This window comes from Python bivittatus, unplaced genomic scaffold, assembly GCF_059951505.1.
Source record: "Python bivittatus isolate LINGU-HERP-01145 unplaced genomic scaffold, Pbiv_v1 ctg000610_np1212, whole genome shotgun sequence".
NCBI classification, from domain to species: domain Eukaryota; kingdom Metazoa; phylum Chordata; class Lepidosauria; order Squamata; family Pythonidae; genus Python; species Python bivittatus.
This window is the reverse complement of record NW_028277088.1, coordinates 38,395,420-38,411,243: the sequence shown is the minus strand read 5'-3', so window position 1 is coordinate 38,411,243 and position 15,824 is coordinate 38,395,420. Positions and strand designations below refer to the sequence as shown.

The window sequence follows — 15,824 nt, the reverse complement described above, 5'->3', positions numbered from 1 at the left end:
GCCAGAATAAAAATACATCAGTGCCAAAATCACTAGGAAGTAGACCATTTGAATTCAGTAGCTAGGAACTAATCAGAACATTAATTCATAATACCTAAATGACACACTTGTATACTATGTATATTCTGTATAGTAGAACCCATCTTGGAGTACAAAATGGTAGATGGTCACTTCCATGTACTAACATAAACTATCTCATAAATATAACATCAACATTTGGATGTATCTTCAGAGAGCCAATTTCAGGAATTTTGAATTGAAGTGATTCAAAGTCACATTCTGATTGTTGTAAATCTGTGATTTGTGAACAATCTTTTTTGCTCACACAGCAACAGGCAAACGAGGCTCATAAGACAGTCTTTGGGTCAATAAATTACTCTGCATTTACATGGTTCAAAGTTTAGCTTTTATTTAGTTTTAAATTAAAAAAATAAATTTCATTATTAAAGAGTGGAATGGGTCTAAACTAATGTTTACATATTAGTTCACTTGGTTTAGAATACCACCAGAGAAACAATAAAAGAGTACTGTTATCATCCCAAAACAGAAATCTTTTTTTTAAGAAAGGTTGACAGTGGCAGAATTCAGTTTAATTGGAAAAAGTCTTAACATGTTGACCACAAATGTTAGAAGTAAACAGCTGGCATCCGTGCTATCCATACCTAGCAGCCACCTCAGTCTGTCGCTGGGTTTGGGGGCATTATACAACAGTGCTAATGTCATCTGCTTCATCTGGTTTCTTCTGCCTGCTCGGCAGCGATTTCAAGTACTCCAGGTGCCGGCGTGCATCCTCTTGATTTTGCCGCACATAGTAAACTACATAGGATATCACCATGGTGAACCAGCCAAACATGGTGACTAGCATGGCATAATCAGTTGTCTTTTTAGGAAGATTACAGAGGTCAGCATCAGCTGCATTGAGGAACGGCCTCCCAGCATGTTCATCTAAATCGGAGGTCTTACAGATGACGCTGTTGGCTGTTTCATGGTTGGAAGCCATGCTTCTCAAGACTTGCTGCAGGGTGCAATCACAGTGCCAAGGGTTGTTTGCAATTCGAGCCCTGGCCTTTAAGTTGTTAAAAGCATTTTTGTGCACGCTTTTAATCCGGTTGTCTGACAAGTCTAGCATCTGCAAGGTTTCTGCCACCCCTTTGAAGGAGTGCTCATCTATAAATTCAATGATATTTTTGGATAAGTTGAGGACTTTCAATTGGTGCAAGTCCTTGAAAATTTCATTTGGGATTGATGTAATCTGATTGGAATCTAAGTAGAGTAGGACAGTTTCAGGAGGAAGATCTCTGGGTATTTCTTTCAGGTTTGCATTGCTGCAGCTGACATTCAAACCTCCGGAATGAGAGCAAAGGCAACCTTTGGGGCACATACTGGCAGAATGAAAGCACAGTATCATGAGGACAAAGCTTTGTAGAAGCAGACACATGGAGAGGGAGCGAGTTAACCACAGGTCGACCAAATGCATGCTGGGATGTCAGCATAATCACCCAACCACTTCTCATTTACCCAACAGTGGTGGCAAAGCGTCTCAGGAGTAAAACTGCAACATCATTCTCACCAACAATGGAATTCAAGAACAGGTTAATACGTAGACGTCTTCATGGTCTGTTTGCTTTTTAAAAGGAAATTCCTGGAAAAGCAAAACAAAAAACCCTTTTAGCAGATTGGAAGAGGTACCTTTTAAAAAGCGTCAGTATAACTTATGGTGCAAGCCAAGGCATATCTATTCAGAAATAATCTCCCATTATATTCAGTGGGTCTCACTCCCAGATAAACATGTAGAGCAGTGTTGTCCAAACTTGGCCACTTTAAGATGAGTGGACTTCAACTCCCAGAATTCCCCAGCTGGCTGGGAGTTGAAGTCCACTCATCTTAAAGTGGCCAAGTTTGGACAACACTGATGTAGAGGATTGCAGTCAAATGGGAAATCTCAATGGCAAAGTCTATTTTATTAAATGTCCACTGGGGTCACTGTTAGAAATGACCTTAAGATGTTATCTCACTCTAATATCACCATTTCCGAGACAGACTATTTCTTTTTTCTTTTTTTAACACAGGTTTTCTAGAACAGTGGTAATAAAACTTAATTACTTTCTTCCATTTACAGTAGCAGACACATTAATGAGATTTACAGTGGGACTCTAGCAGCAGTGACAAATTAAGCAAGCATTTTTGTGGTTAATGACCTTGCACCACAATGTCCCATATTGCTTTAAATCCAAATTAAACTATTTAAGAGAGGAAGTCCTTTTTTTTTTTTTTTTACAAGAATGTACTCATTTTCCAGACAAATCAAATACTGATGAACCTTACGGCATGAGCACCGTTTTTGCATCCAGCTCATTCCTAATTTCTTTTTGCTTTAGAAAAGTGTTGTATAACCTCAGAACAAGCATCCTGGCTGGGAAATTATGGGAGGTGTATTGGAGTGGCCAATCTAGGGAACACTGAATGTTTTCATCTGCTTGTATGGTAAAGAATTTTGCTACAAAAGCTCTAGAAAAAAATCTCAGTGTTTTACATCATTATTTAAAATATAACCTTAAGAAATAAACAAAAAACTCTCTTAATTTTTTTCCAAGGAACTTAATATATTGAAAAGGGAGGGAGTTACAAATAATTTGAACAGAACCTAAAGACAGATTGTGAAATGCTGCAATACGGTAATCTGCAACACAGTATCTTTAATTTCTCCGTTATGAAGTACTATCCATCTTTACAAACATATATATCAATCATATATATCACACATACATAGACCTTTTATCAACAAGCTGAGAAGCGTGCATGTTTTCAAGTTGTATTTAAATATAAATGAAGTTTATTTTAACATATAAGGAAAGAAATACTAGGACTAGGGGTGAGTAAAATATCCACTCTTTTATCTTAGCTGATGGGGAGGACTGAACTGGGTAGATGAAGTGTAAACATTTACCACTGGTAATGTACAGGTTCCCTACTATTGATACACCACACTTATCTTACTGTTTTTGAAAACAACTGAGTAAGGGCAGAAAGCATTCCACTCTTACGGCATCCAACAGTAGTGGCAAGTATTTCCCAACAGATCCTATCTGTAAATGGGACCAGCAGAGATGCTAAGAGAGAAACAATTCTGAACCCCTTTTAATATGAAAACTGTTCTCCAAAGTATGTTTTGGCTTAGCCTTAATGTTCACAAATGTGATGAATAAATACTACACATTAGCAATGATTTATGAATCTTTGAGTTTGAATCAATGATTATTATACCAAGAGAATGCTGTCTCTGACCTAGGTTCTGAGCATTGGGAAAATGGCAAATAACCTTTCTAAATCATTTTTTTTTAAAAAAAAGGAAAAACAGAATATAAAGTAAAATAAGATCCAAGAACCTGTCAGCTTATTGTAGCTCAGTTGCTTTGATGAGGTGCCTTGGAGATTGCTAGGAAGCCTCATAAGCTGCTCCTTTTTTCTGTCAAAGAGGTAGAAAGAGATCTTGCTGAGTGAATCACATGGTGCCATCTCACATCTTATGATCAAGAGATCTTAAAGAAAAGAGAAAGAAAATGATTGTTGATAAGGTTGGGCAAAGTTATTTCTTTAAAACTGAAGAGTAGAACAGTTCTAAGTATTTAAATTGGAAAAATCCTATGACCCATGGAAAACAAGTAAAAACCTATTATTTTGATGAATGGAACATACAGGGTTGTTGCATTAGCTATATCAAAGGAAAGAGAAGTGTCTAGCAGAATGCTAAGTGAAATGTAAAGTTTGGTACTGTAATGACTTTTGAGAACATGGCATTAAAAGGTAAGATATCCAAGATATCTCAAAACATTAAGCTACATGCTGGAAGAACTAAAGATGTGTTCTATATAATTTTGATATGCGAGTGTGTGTGTGTGTGTGTGCGCGAGAGAGAAAGAGAGAGAGAAATGGTGAGTGTAGGGCTACCAGATTTGGGCTGCATAAATCCAGATGACAATTAGATTGCAGCAAAGAATTGGCGTTTTCTGTATCTCTTTACAGCCTTCTCAAAATGAATTTGGATTGTCTCAGCCAAGAATATAGGTAGCCCCAAATGACTTCATTACTATAGACAAATCTTTCAAGGAAATCCTGGTGAATCACACTCCTACCAATGAAACTCTACACACACAAAACCATAAATCCTTCCTGCCCCTGCATTAAAACAGGTAACTTCTTATCCTCCAGTCTCACACCCAACTTTTGTCATGTGATATACATTTAAAGAAAAATCAAATTATTTAAAGAACTTAAACTTCATGTTGAATTTTTTGTGTGTGTGAAAGAATTCAACAAATAAGACTTCAGATTTTCTGTTTGCATAAGGCCCCCGACCCTGTCAGCCTTTTGTAGGGCTCTGAAGATGAGGCTGTTCCTCCTCCAGGCTTTTGGGCCAGACAGGTAAGCCCCGTTGGTGATATGGTTTTTGTATTGAGGGTTATTGTTTAACCAGGGTGTCATGGGTTTATATTGTTATGTTGGTTTTAATCTTTGTACGAGGCCCAGAGTCACTACTGTGAGATGGGTGGCTCTATAAATTACATAAATCAATCAATTAATCAATCAATCAGTATTAGGATCTAGGGAGTATGTCCGAAATTAAATCCTGACAGAGTTCTTCTATGAAAAGATCTTTATCAATAACTCAGTTATCACCAACTCAAAAAAAAAAAAAATCAACTGGATAAGGCACAAGTTCCAAATACAAAAGCAAGAGCTACGTGCTTCTCCTCTACAGAATTCCTGCAGAGTTCAGTTTCACATTTCTCAATTCCAACACTTACAGTTCCGACATACAAGCAAGGAGTTGCAGTTTAAGACAGTGTAATATTTGAAAGCTGCTTAATTATTCCCCTTTGCTGTTATTTGGGGGGGGGGCTGCACTTAGTGCAAACACTGCACTAAGCTATATTTGTTTTAATCATGATTTAGGATAATGACTGCCAGATAGTGGTTAAGGTGCTGATCAAGGAATAGGGAGACCTATTCTAGTTCCAGTCCACCCTCAGCCATGGAGGTCCCCTGGGTGACTCTGGCTAGTCTATCTTTCAGCTCAACCTACCCCACAGGGTTGTTGTTTAGGAAAAATTGGAGGAGGGAACAACTATGTATGGTGCCTTGAGATTCTGGGAAAGGTAAGGTATAAATCTAATAAATAAATGAAATGCCAGTGACATGATCTTCAGAGGATATTGAGTTTGAAAATTATAGCTAGGTTCACGTATCACACTAAGCCAAAACAAGACAAACCACATTATTGCTTATTAAGATGCAGAAACCCAGTCTCTGTGGATTTTACCTGGTATTTCACTAGGGGTATGAGAGGGAATTTCAGCGGATGTCTGCATATTTAATTTATGAATATGTAAACCCTCAATGTAATTTTGCTTTAACTGACTTTGAATGCAACAGACCAAAGCTGTCCATTTACTGTATGTTCTGCATGTATCTAAAATCCTGCTTTCTATTTTATGCATGCTCAAAGTGCATAAAATACATAAAATTTGCATGCACAAAATCCCATTCAGTCTCCATGTACATTCTGCTTTACAGAAGATCCCTTCTTCCCTATTAGGTAATGACTAATCAATTAAATCAAGGGTTTATGTATATTTATCATTTCTAAATACATGTGTGTGCATGTGTGTGTATTGGGTATATAAATTATAATTGTATAATATATAAGTTATATAATGATGGCATACTATTGACTAGCTATTGGTAGCCTGGCCTGCAGGTGTGTGTGTGTGTGATAAAAATCCAGCATTACCTCACCCCCCCCCAAAAATTAAGTATGACAATAATTATTCATGCACACCTATTACAATCCTTGTTGAATGCGTATCTGGAGTTATGAAATAAGACTAAAACAAGCAAACTTGAATATTTCATTCTCTTATGAAGTATCAAGAATCTAAATACTGTAATATATGCACAGCAGAGCAGATTATGCTGTTAAAAAAAAAAACAATCAAATGAGAGAAAATGATATAAAATGAAATACTTCCAAAATGTAAAAATCAATCAGTCAATTCAGAGGGGCTCAAATAACAGCAACCATATTTAGAGAAGGAAAATAAATAACAGCAAACATAATTAGACAGAGGAAATTGCACATCACCATTACATTCATTGTGAAAATGTATCTGTGAAAAATGTGGTCAGATTGTATTACACAGCTTCTGCAATCTGACCACTCTTGTGATGAGCAGGATTTTAACTCCCAATGTACTCAACTAGGGTGCTGGCTAGAGGCATGAGGGCTCGGGGATCAACATCTGGAGGGCATCAGGTTGGAAAAGGTTGCAGTAACATAAAATAGCAAATAATTCCAGAATACAAAACAGGCATACTTCTACTTAACAAATAAATCTTTAAAAATGGTAACTTGGTAGTGTTTGCCCTGGTGGCTTACATCCAATTAAGGGCATCTCTGGGAGGCGGGGGGAATGGTCATAACAGCCATGTTGACTTTTTTAACCCTCCCCTGTGGACACTTCTGGATTGAAACCCCTCACAGAAAGGGAACTGTAAAACAAATCACTTCAGAAATGAATTATTTCAGAAAAGAGAACCATAAAAAAAAGTAGCACGTAGACCTCAATTACACTAATAGAACCAAGTATTCAAGCTGTGCTGAGTTCAGGTAAAAATGTTAAAATAGAGATTTTAGGAGAATGAAGGTCCACAATTTACTAATTTTTAAATATACAATTCATTCTATCTCAGGGATGTTCTGCACATTTTGTAAAATTTTATTTCTACTGATCAATCGATGGATAGATAGATATTTCAATCAATTTACAAATTGATTGAGAGGGGCCATACCAGATCAAGAAGAGAACAAGGACTGTGAACTATGTGATTAAGTCTCCAAAAATCTGATTTAACCCTCAGATCTACTACATGAATACTTTTAAGCCCTGCCATGGATGAGAAACTGCTGAGTTTAATATGACAGGAGATCTAGTGGAGGAAATAAGCGGTCCTGGTATCCGTTCGGAAACTGGCATGAGGGCAGAACAGCTGAGATGCCACAGCCCCCTAACCTCTCACAACGACAGAAGTCTGGCAACAATGCAATTGATTTGCTGCCCAGTTCATGGCATGAGCTGGATACACCATCCTAGCCACCCATTCCGAAAAAGGATGCTATGCTATTATCTACCCTTTGGAGATGGCATCCAGCTTTATCTGAGGAATTGCTAGTTTTGAGTTTAGGACAGATCATGCATCCCTCCAATGGCTACAACATGAGAAAAACAAGTTTTGTAACAAAAAGAAGTGCATTGGAATTTGGCTCTGCAAGAAGTTGACTTCACTGTTGTTCATTGTGGCAGATGCTCTACGCAAGGGGCTATATTAAAACAGCCCTGCAGTTTATGAATCTAAACAGGACATACATGCTGTGCTATTATTTCTATAAAGTTTACTGTTATAAATGTTAACTTGCTGCTAAAGGTCTGGTCTGGGTTTAGAATAAGTTTCCTTTTATATATATATATAAAATAATTTTATTAAAATTTTTTAAAAGGAGATAGAAACTAACAAGAACTAATATAAAGTAAAGAAAAAGAAAACAAAGAAAAAACCAAAAGTGCAGAAAAGAATGAAAAGAAATAGAAAGAAGTAGCTTCCGATTTTCTTTACAGCAGTTATAAGTACAAATACAAAATTACCTCTTACTCTAAGGTTACAAAAAAAACCCTCTCTTTTTTCTATAATCTATTTTTTCTAATCATCAAAACCACAAATCATCAGTTCATTTTTTTCTGTTTCAAGCAAAAAGTCTATAAGGGGTTTCCAGTGAACAATAAAGACAGGTGTTGTCTTTTCTCTAATCAAGGAAGTCAATTTAGCCATCTCAGCAAGTTCCATCTTCTTCACCAACCATTCCTCCATTGTGGGTAGTGCCAAATCTTTCCAGCTTTCTGCATATAATAATCTCACTGCAGTTATCATATATAAAAACAAAGTTCCATGACTTTTTTTCCAGCTGTTTGTCCATCAATCCCAAAAGAAAAACCTCTAGTCTCAATTGTCCATTCATATTTAAGATCCTCTGAATTAGTGTATGTATTTCTATCCAAAACTTTCTAGATTTTTTACATGTCCACCAAACATGATAAAATGTACCTTCATGTTGTTCACATTTCCAACACAGATTTGAGGCATCTTTATACATTCTAGACAATTTCTCTGGTGACATATACCAACGATACATCATTTTATAAAAATTCTCTTTAAGGTTATAATATAATGTAAATTTCAATTCTTTCAGCCACATATTTTCCCGTTGTTCCATTTGTATATTGTAACTAAAATTTTTAGCCCACTTTATCATACATTTTTTTACTTGTTCTTCTGTTTCAAATTTCAATAACAGTTTATACAATTTGGCAATTACATGTTCATCATTTGTACACAATTCTATTCCAAACTCAGTCTTACAGTATTCAAAACTATAAATTCTTCTGTCTACTTTAAACCTTTCTAATAATTGTACATAAGAAAACCATTGACAAGGTCTTCTCTTGATTTTATTTTACCTTCTCCTTGAGAAAATTCTATCTCACAGTAAGTTAACCATTTGTGTTTGCTTATCATTTCTCATCTATAAAATGATTCCTGTGCTGAGAGCCACAAAGGTGTTTTCTGGCAAAACTGGATTTGTATTTATTCCATGTTCTCAGCATGGCACGTCTGACATAATGATTTTTAAAATCTACATTAACCTTAGCTTTGTCATACCACAAATATCCATACCACCCAAATTTTGGGCTTAGCATAAGATTCCTAAACTTCTGAGAAGTTAATTGGTTAAACGAAGCCAGTTTAGTCTCAATTTAAAGGCAAGCATGTGGCATATGGGCATTAACATGCTAACTAGTGACTCTTAAGTAAATTAAGTGAGCCAGCTGAGAATCTCTGATACGGCACTCTACAAACACAATTACTGTCTTCTTCCAATGGGAGGTAGGAGTTAGGATTCAGGGGAGAAGAAATTAGAAGTTTGTTTGTACCTGGGAGGTACTTTGGCTGAGAATCTTCAGAGGAAAAAAGTCAGTAAGGATCAGAATTTACCTTACTAGGCCTCGGGTGCAGCACAGTGTCTGAAAATTAATGCCTGGAAACAGTAAGATAAAGTAGGAAAAAGTCCACAGGGAAAGGATTTGGTAGTAGTGTCAGGAATTTTTAGTTTAATTTCTTTTAATTTGTTTTTGTTGAAGTGAAAAGCATTATTGTAACTCATTCCCATCCTTTGTCCCTTTATCTCTTTGTTTGCTCAAATTACTGACTAGGAGCTTCAGGATGTGGCTTTCAGTCTCTTGTAATTTAATGTAACTAGCCGACCTCTTTCATTCTTCCTTTGTTGCCCTTATTAAAATAAAGTTCCCTTTTTATTGATCACTCCAATGTTCAGCACATAATTAATGTCACACACTCCAAACCCACCTGGGCTTGGTAACCCTGGTAAAAGTAGGAAACCAATGCCATTATTTAAAAGCTTATTTGTTAGGAAAGGGGGGGTGTCTTCTGCCTCATACCAGTTCCACATTAAGGGGAGCACTCCATTCAAGACCACCAGCCCAGGAAAAGCTGTATCACCTAGCTATACCCAGGTACCCCAGAACTCAGGAACAAAGAGGTGTGAAGGTAAGATCCTCATCATCCTTGCTATACAATAAAGGGAGGATAAACAGCTGATACCTTGGACAATCCAAAACAACTCTTTTGCCTCTTTTCAGTGTTAATAACGTATTTATTTTTCCAAATATGAAATCATTGAGCAGAGTTTACTTCAAGATGAAAGTTAAGAAGCACATAATTACTGTAAATCTCCATTCACTGTTTTAACAATAAAAGTAAATTACATAGTGTAGAGAATTAAGAGGTCTCTTTGCAACATGGTTTATTATATATGGAACTGACTCTGGAAAATACACGCTACTATGCAGCTTTCTCAACATAGCTGTGTCTAGATATTTTAGACCTTATCTGTAATTCCCCCAGCTAGCACTGATCATGCTGGCTGGGTATCATGGGGGCTCAGATCCAACATGTCCTGAAAACCTCTGGTTGGGGAACTTTCATATAATAAAATATAATAAAAATAAAATTCATGGAGATAAATAGCTGTAGCATTAACATAATGCTAAAAATGGATATACTACAGTAATAGCTAACAGAAGCAATTTCACTGTATATTCAGAAAAGCAGTGGTTCAACTATACAGCAAAACTGATGAGGGGAAAAGGAAACTTGTATTATGACTCTATAGCAGCAGTTCTATATACTGGGCAGGACTGTGGACTTTTTAACTTGCTGATTCAGTTACTCAAAAAAATTGAGATATCAAGCCAAAATGTCAAGTAAATGTTTTACATTTGCATGCAACCCATTGGGGAAGAAACATATGCTCCAAAATGTCTTCAGTCAGTTTACTGTTACATCCAAATTAGGAAATTATAGTCCTTGGAACAGGCCAGTCAGAGCTGCAGAAGAGGGCTTGGTTTCAAGGCAGTCAGATCTCTCTGTGTACACAAAACACTATTATTGTAGTTAGTGGAAGATTTCTTGTTCCCTCAGTTATAGAAAGAGAACCCAAGTGTGCACACTTAGCTTATGTACAGTATCTGAATATTTTAATGTGATCAAAGCAACAGAACCAACGAAGGCTTATCAAGAGGGTTGCAGGAAATTAATACCTGTGCTGCAATAAAAAAATGGCGATTATTGTCTCCCGTTACTATTCTTTAGCATCCCTACCCAGTGATCAAAGTTGTCTTTGTGCCTTATTGCTGTAGAAACTGTAATTTTTTTTTATTTTCTATATTATTTCCAAATACTTTTATAAGACAATTCAGGGATGATGAAATAGAAGGTGTCCAGTTTCACAGATCACCCTTGGTTGCTCTGTACATGCTTTGCCTGGAACGTCCTCTATTTACTGTTGTGGAAAACTCAAGAGGTACAGAGCACAACACTGAGGAGAAGGAACCACATTTATTGTAATGATTGTTGGGTGCCTGCTTTACGAGAAAGAGGGACCCTGAACAATGGGAAAGCATTTAATAGATGTTGAGGGCTACAAGGTGGGATCGGATTTGCTGGCCAGTTTGAGGAAGCTAGGCAGTTCCTTGTCCCTGTACCTGGGGTTATTTCTATCGTTAGGCAAAGTGGCCCTTTCAGGAGGGCAGCAGAGCTGGAGAAGCCCATTGGTAGGAGAGGAAATGCTGAAAGTATTCAGGCTGATTGAGGATGGAACTCAGAGGTTTTCTCTATGTTGCAATTCGCTTGTGAGGGCTGCCCTTGGACTTATACCGTGAGCTAGTGAGGAGGCTTCTATTCTTTGGTTTAGACGGGAATGCAGTGGGCTTTGTCTGGGGCAGGGAGGGTCAATTTGGGTCTGAGAGGATTTAGGCAAAGAGATGAGGTGGGTTTGATCCCGGTCATGTCCAAAAGACAGGAAGGAAAAGGGTGCAGCCTCCATTTTATTTGCTACATTTATTTTCTCCACCACACTTACCATATGAGAATGAGGCTTAATCAGTGTTTGATTTTCCAAACTCTGCAGAACATGAACTGGGAAGGATAAGTGGCCCAGAGAGGCAGTGGTGCTATGCATGAACGCCTGTGATCTTCTAAGACAATATTTCTCAATCTCAGCAACTTTAAGTTATGTGGCTGGGGAAGTCTAATCTTAAAGTTGCTGAGACTGAGAAACATTTTTGTAAGAGATGACACAGAAGCACGTGGGCTCACTACCTTATTGGCTCATACACCTTTGCATGTTAGTTATCATGCAGCAAGGAAGACATGTTGCTCTCCCACTGTTATTTGTGGTTTAAACTGATCCTTTATTAACATGCCTGTCCCCAAATATATAGCAGGCTATACCAGAAGAAACAAAATCTAAGGTCACTTTTTGTACACAACTGAATCTTTTGTTTCAAGCACATTTAATCATATAGAAAACCAACAATGAACTGTTAAGTATTTCACAGTTACCAATAGAAAACCAGCAGTTTTCACCGTGCTGGAATGTGTTTATGAGAGAAAAATAATTAGAGCTATAAATGACCCATGAGCAAATTCATAAACATAACATTTCATAGTCAAATTATTCCATATATTGAGAAGGCTTTATCTCCCTTCAATTCTTCAGACAAGAGTGCAATACAAACAGTTCCTGGTTGTTCTAGTTTCTAAAATTCTAAAAATCCATTTTCCATGACAAAGCAGCAGATATTCTATGTGAATTCCAATATTAATAACCAGCATTTTACAATGAATCACCCCCAGAGACCATAGCAATACTCCATAATGCTATCAGCTTTTCACTTTCTGCTCCTTCTTCAAAGATAGGAAAGCTGTAGAGCAAAATGCTGGCTCACATTGCAGTTGCATAGTCCAGCCAAAATTGGCCTGACCTATTAGGTCATCTCAGTAGAAACTACTCTTAATCCCCTACTTTTGGGGAATAAAGGAGCTGAGGCCAGAAAGAGCTCCTTTTCAGGAGGAGATCTGGTTCTCTGGAAGTCCCCTGGTGGAAATAAGATTGGTACCTTCCCTGATTATTTTCAGAAAGATGCTGAAGCCCAAGCTGTTCCTTAGTGAAGAATGACCATCTTTTTACTTTTTATTAACTGGATTTGGGAGGCTTGATTTTGTTTTGTTTTTCATTATTTTAATTTCAACAGCAGATGTTTTAATTCTGTTGGTACCATGCATATAACCAAGAGTCAATTCTGATTGCAGCAGGATAGAAATGAAATGAAATGAAATGAAATGAAATGAAATGAACCTAAGAATTCAGGGAAGCAAGTACTGTAGGCCAGACTAGAGTTAAGCAGTAACTGAGTAACATGCACATTTGCAGCAAGTTTGGGACAGCCCTTACTACTACTGTGTATGGAACAATCCCAGTTTGTCACTCTGAAGGCTCCTTATCCCACCTTACAGTATGCCTCCAACATAAGCCAGCCCCCACCCCCCGCTTTTTAATCCATTTATCTAATGAAGAACACTTGAAACCAAAAGCTTACAATATTTTTGTACAGTTGGCCTAATTAAAATATTACCTCTAAGGATTTTGACAAGTGTAAAGCTTTTTTTAATGTTATTATGGACCATTCTGTATGGCCAAGTGTGCAAAAATACGCTTGTGTCGCTGGGTGTCAGTCATTCCTTAAAATGGCACACCCAGCCCACCCAAATGAAAATGCTTAAAACCATTAAAATGGACTGAAATTTTCTAAGATTGTCAGAGTTAATGAAAGTAGGGTGGAACTATTGCTAACTCTTTACCGTACATGTGAAGATAGGTAGTAAAACAAACATTTGCCTGCCATTTTTTAACTTGCAAAAGAGATAGTAATTCTTTCTAAATAATACAGGTTGTCCTTGTAATATGTTCAGATATACAGCTATATTTACAACAGGAATCAGGAACTTTATAAATGACAGAAATTTTACAAAATTTTTACAAAAATGTAGTAATGAATGAATGACACAAAATCTGAATAGATTTATGAGGATTAAAGTATACTTTAAATATTAAATAGAAACCAAAGTACTGATTTCTTTGCCTACCCACCAATTTTAAAAAGCAAATCACTACATGTCAACAAATTTAATGGTCTTACTGTTCTGCTTGACTTGCAACACATTTCTGGAATATATTCTAATACAAAAAGACTTAAAGGACAATATTTTACAATATGCTGAAATTTAACATGATGGATATTTGGAAATTAGCCAACTTAAATATTTAGTTGCTGATGAAAACATTTTAATAGTGATTTTACTAACCCAATGTTGCCCTGCCCATGTCAAAGACTATGTCAAGAAACAGAAAGTACCATATCTATGAGGAAGTTCAAACTAGAACCCCTCAACAAGTTCCCTTCTATTCTGCAGACAGAGTCAGGAGAATGTCAGATTAGGAAGGCTGAGGGGATAATCAAGTCCCAAACATCTGTATCTGACAAAAAGGTATTCCTTTCTTCACAGTACTTACTTTATTCAGCACATTTGTATTCTGCGCTATTTGTCATCTAAGATTTTCACCACCAATTGTTTTGTCCTTATAATAATTATGTCAGATAAGCCAGTAAACAAAGTGATAAAGTCAATATTTGAAGGTCTGTTTTTTAAACCTTTCTTAGGAGAACAATAATTTGCATAATAAAGTTGTAAACTTGTACAGTGGTAAACATCGCAGAACCAAGATACTGAATTAGCACTTGCCCAATGCTGGAAATGGAGCTTCCAAAAGTAGATGCTTTGTGTTGGCAAAGGAACATCACTGGATACTGCTTTGTGGTCTATGTGGTATGGTGATTAAGGTGCTGCACCAGGATTGGGAAGGCCCAGCTTCTAGTCCACCTTCAGCCACTGAAGCTCATTGGGGGTTTTGGCCAGTCATTTTCTCTCAGCCAACCTAGCTCGGAGGTGGTTGTTGGGGGAAAAGTGGGAGGACCGAGTGTTGTGTGCACTGTCTTGAGTTCCTGAAGGAAAGATGAGATATAAATCTAACAAGAAGGAAGATGCAATATTTCTTACTCACACATCTCCCACCACACATTTCATGTATCCTGAAGGTGCATGTGGGTGAATTTTCCTATATATACATAATTAAGTATAGGAACTGATCTGGTGCTCAGTACTGACCACAGGAACAGAAAGTGCTGACCACATCTCTGTCTGGGATCTGTTGGGAAAGGCTTTGATGGTCCTTGCTGACCCACAGAGAGCGCAACAAATGTGATCCATCACCTGCAGTCCAAAGTATTATAGTCCAGAAAAGCTTGTGCTTTCAGACTGTCCTGAATTTGTAATACTCTTCTTGAATATATAAACTGGCTCTTATTATGTCAATGTGATGTCACTTATAATATTCTGGGTTAGAGGCAAGTACTTGGTAGTGCCTGAATGGGCTTTTGCAAGTCCCAAGCTCATCAGCTCCTAGTAAATGGTCATAATACCATGAAGGACAAAATATTAATCAATGGGGAAATGTTTTTGAAAAATGAAGAGTAAATTAGGCAGGCAGCAAGAAGTTCAAGAGATTGCTAATTAAATGAGTAATAGAGATGTCATCATTAATCAGTAAATCTTACTTTTAAATGATGGAACACAGTCATTACCTAATAGAATGACCCTTAGTGTTTTATTTGAAATCACATTTAAAGTGGAGGTCTTAGAGTCCAGATAATTATTTTTTTTAGAAAACTTTGTTACTTCTAAATTTAAAATTGCGTTTCAGCTTCTACAAAGGCTCTGGGAAGAAAACAGTTAATAATCTCATGCCATGAACAATTAACTCTAATAGTTTCAGAAATATGAAATGGTAAGTAGAGCCTACATGAACATTTAAAGCTTTAATTATACATTGATTGCACGATCACCAAATACACTGCTCTGTATTAGATTAAAGATTTCCTTAATTATACTGTGCGTGTAAATGAATCAGCACTTGCCAACTGATGTGTTCACTTCATGTTCAAAAGGCATTTGACTTTGCTTCTCCACCTCTTGAATCATAAATTATTTTATTGCAATTACTTAAGAACTGATTGGGTAAGTCTCCAAGTACACAAATACATACATACACACACACAACCTTAAGCATGCCATGGAAGTAAAAAATAAAGCATTGCTCCTGCCTGCCTGTCTACCATTCAATAAAACTAAATAGTGTGTGGTCTTATTGAGGAAATAGTCATTGAAAATAATATGCGTTCATAATAAAACTGTTAAAACTTTTCAAAATAACAAAATCACAAAAAGGTTTAAAA

At 36.8% G+C, this 15,824-nt stretch overlaps 1 protein-coding gene across 5 annotated transcripts in view; it reads right to left on the bottom strand.

Moving 5' to 3' along the window:
- Positions 1-393: 393 nt before the first annotated feature.
- LRRC3B (leucine rich repeat containing 3B) overlaps positions 394-15,824 on the bottom strand; it is a 55,079-nt gene continuing 39,648 nt past the window's right edge. For 3 of the 5 annotated variants that reach the window (XM_025169424.2, XM_007432598.3, XM_088150810.1), the window contains exons 2-3: positions 3,387-3,539; positions 394-1,642 (exon numbers count right to left, since the gene is read on the bottom strand). In XM_025169424.2, coding sequence (XP_025025192.1) covers positions 701-1,477 — 777 coding nt within the window. In that variant the 5' untranslated portion in view covers positions 1,478-1,642; positions 3,387-3,539 and the 3' untranslated portion in view covers positions 394-700. The remainder of the gene's footprint in view (positions 1,643-3,386; positions 3,540-15,824) is intronic. The other 2 variants (XM_088150811.1, XM_088150812.1) reach the window with 2 other exon arrangements.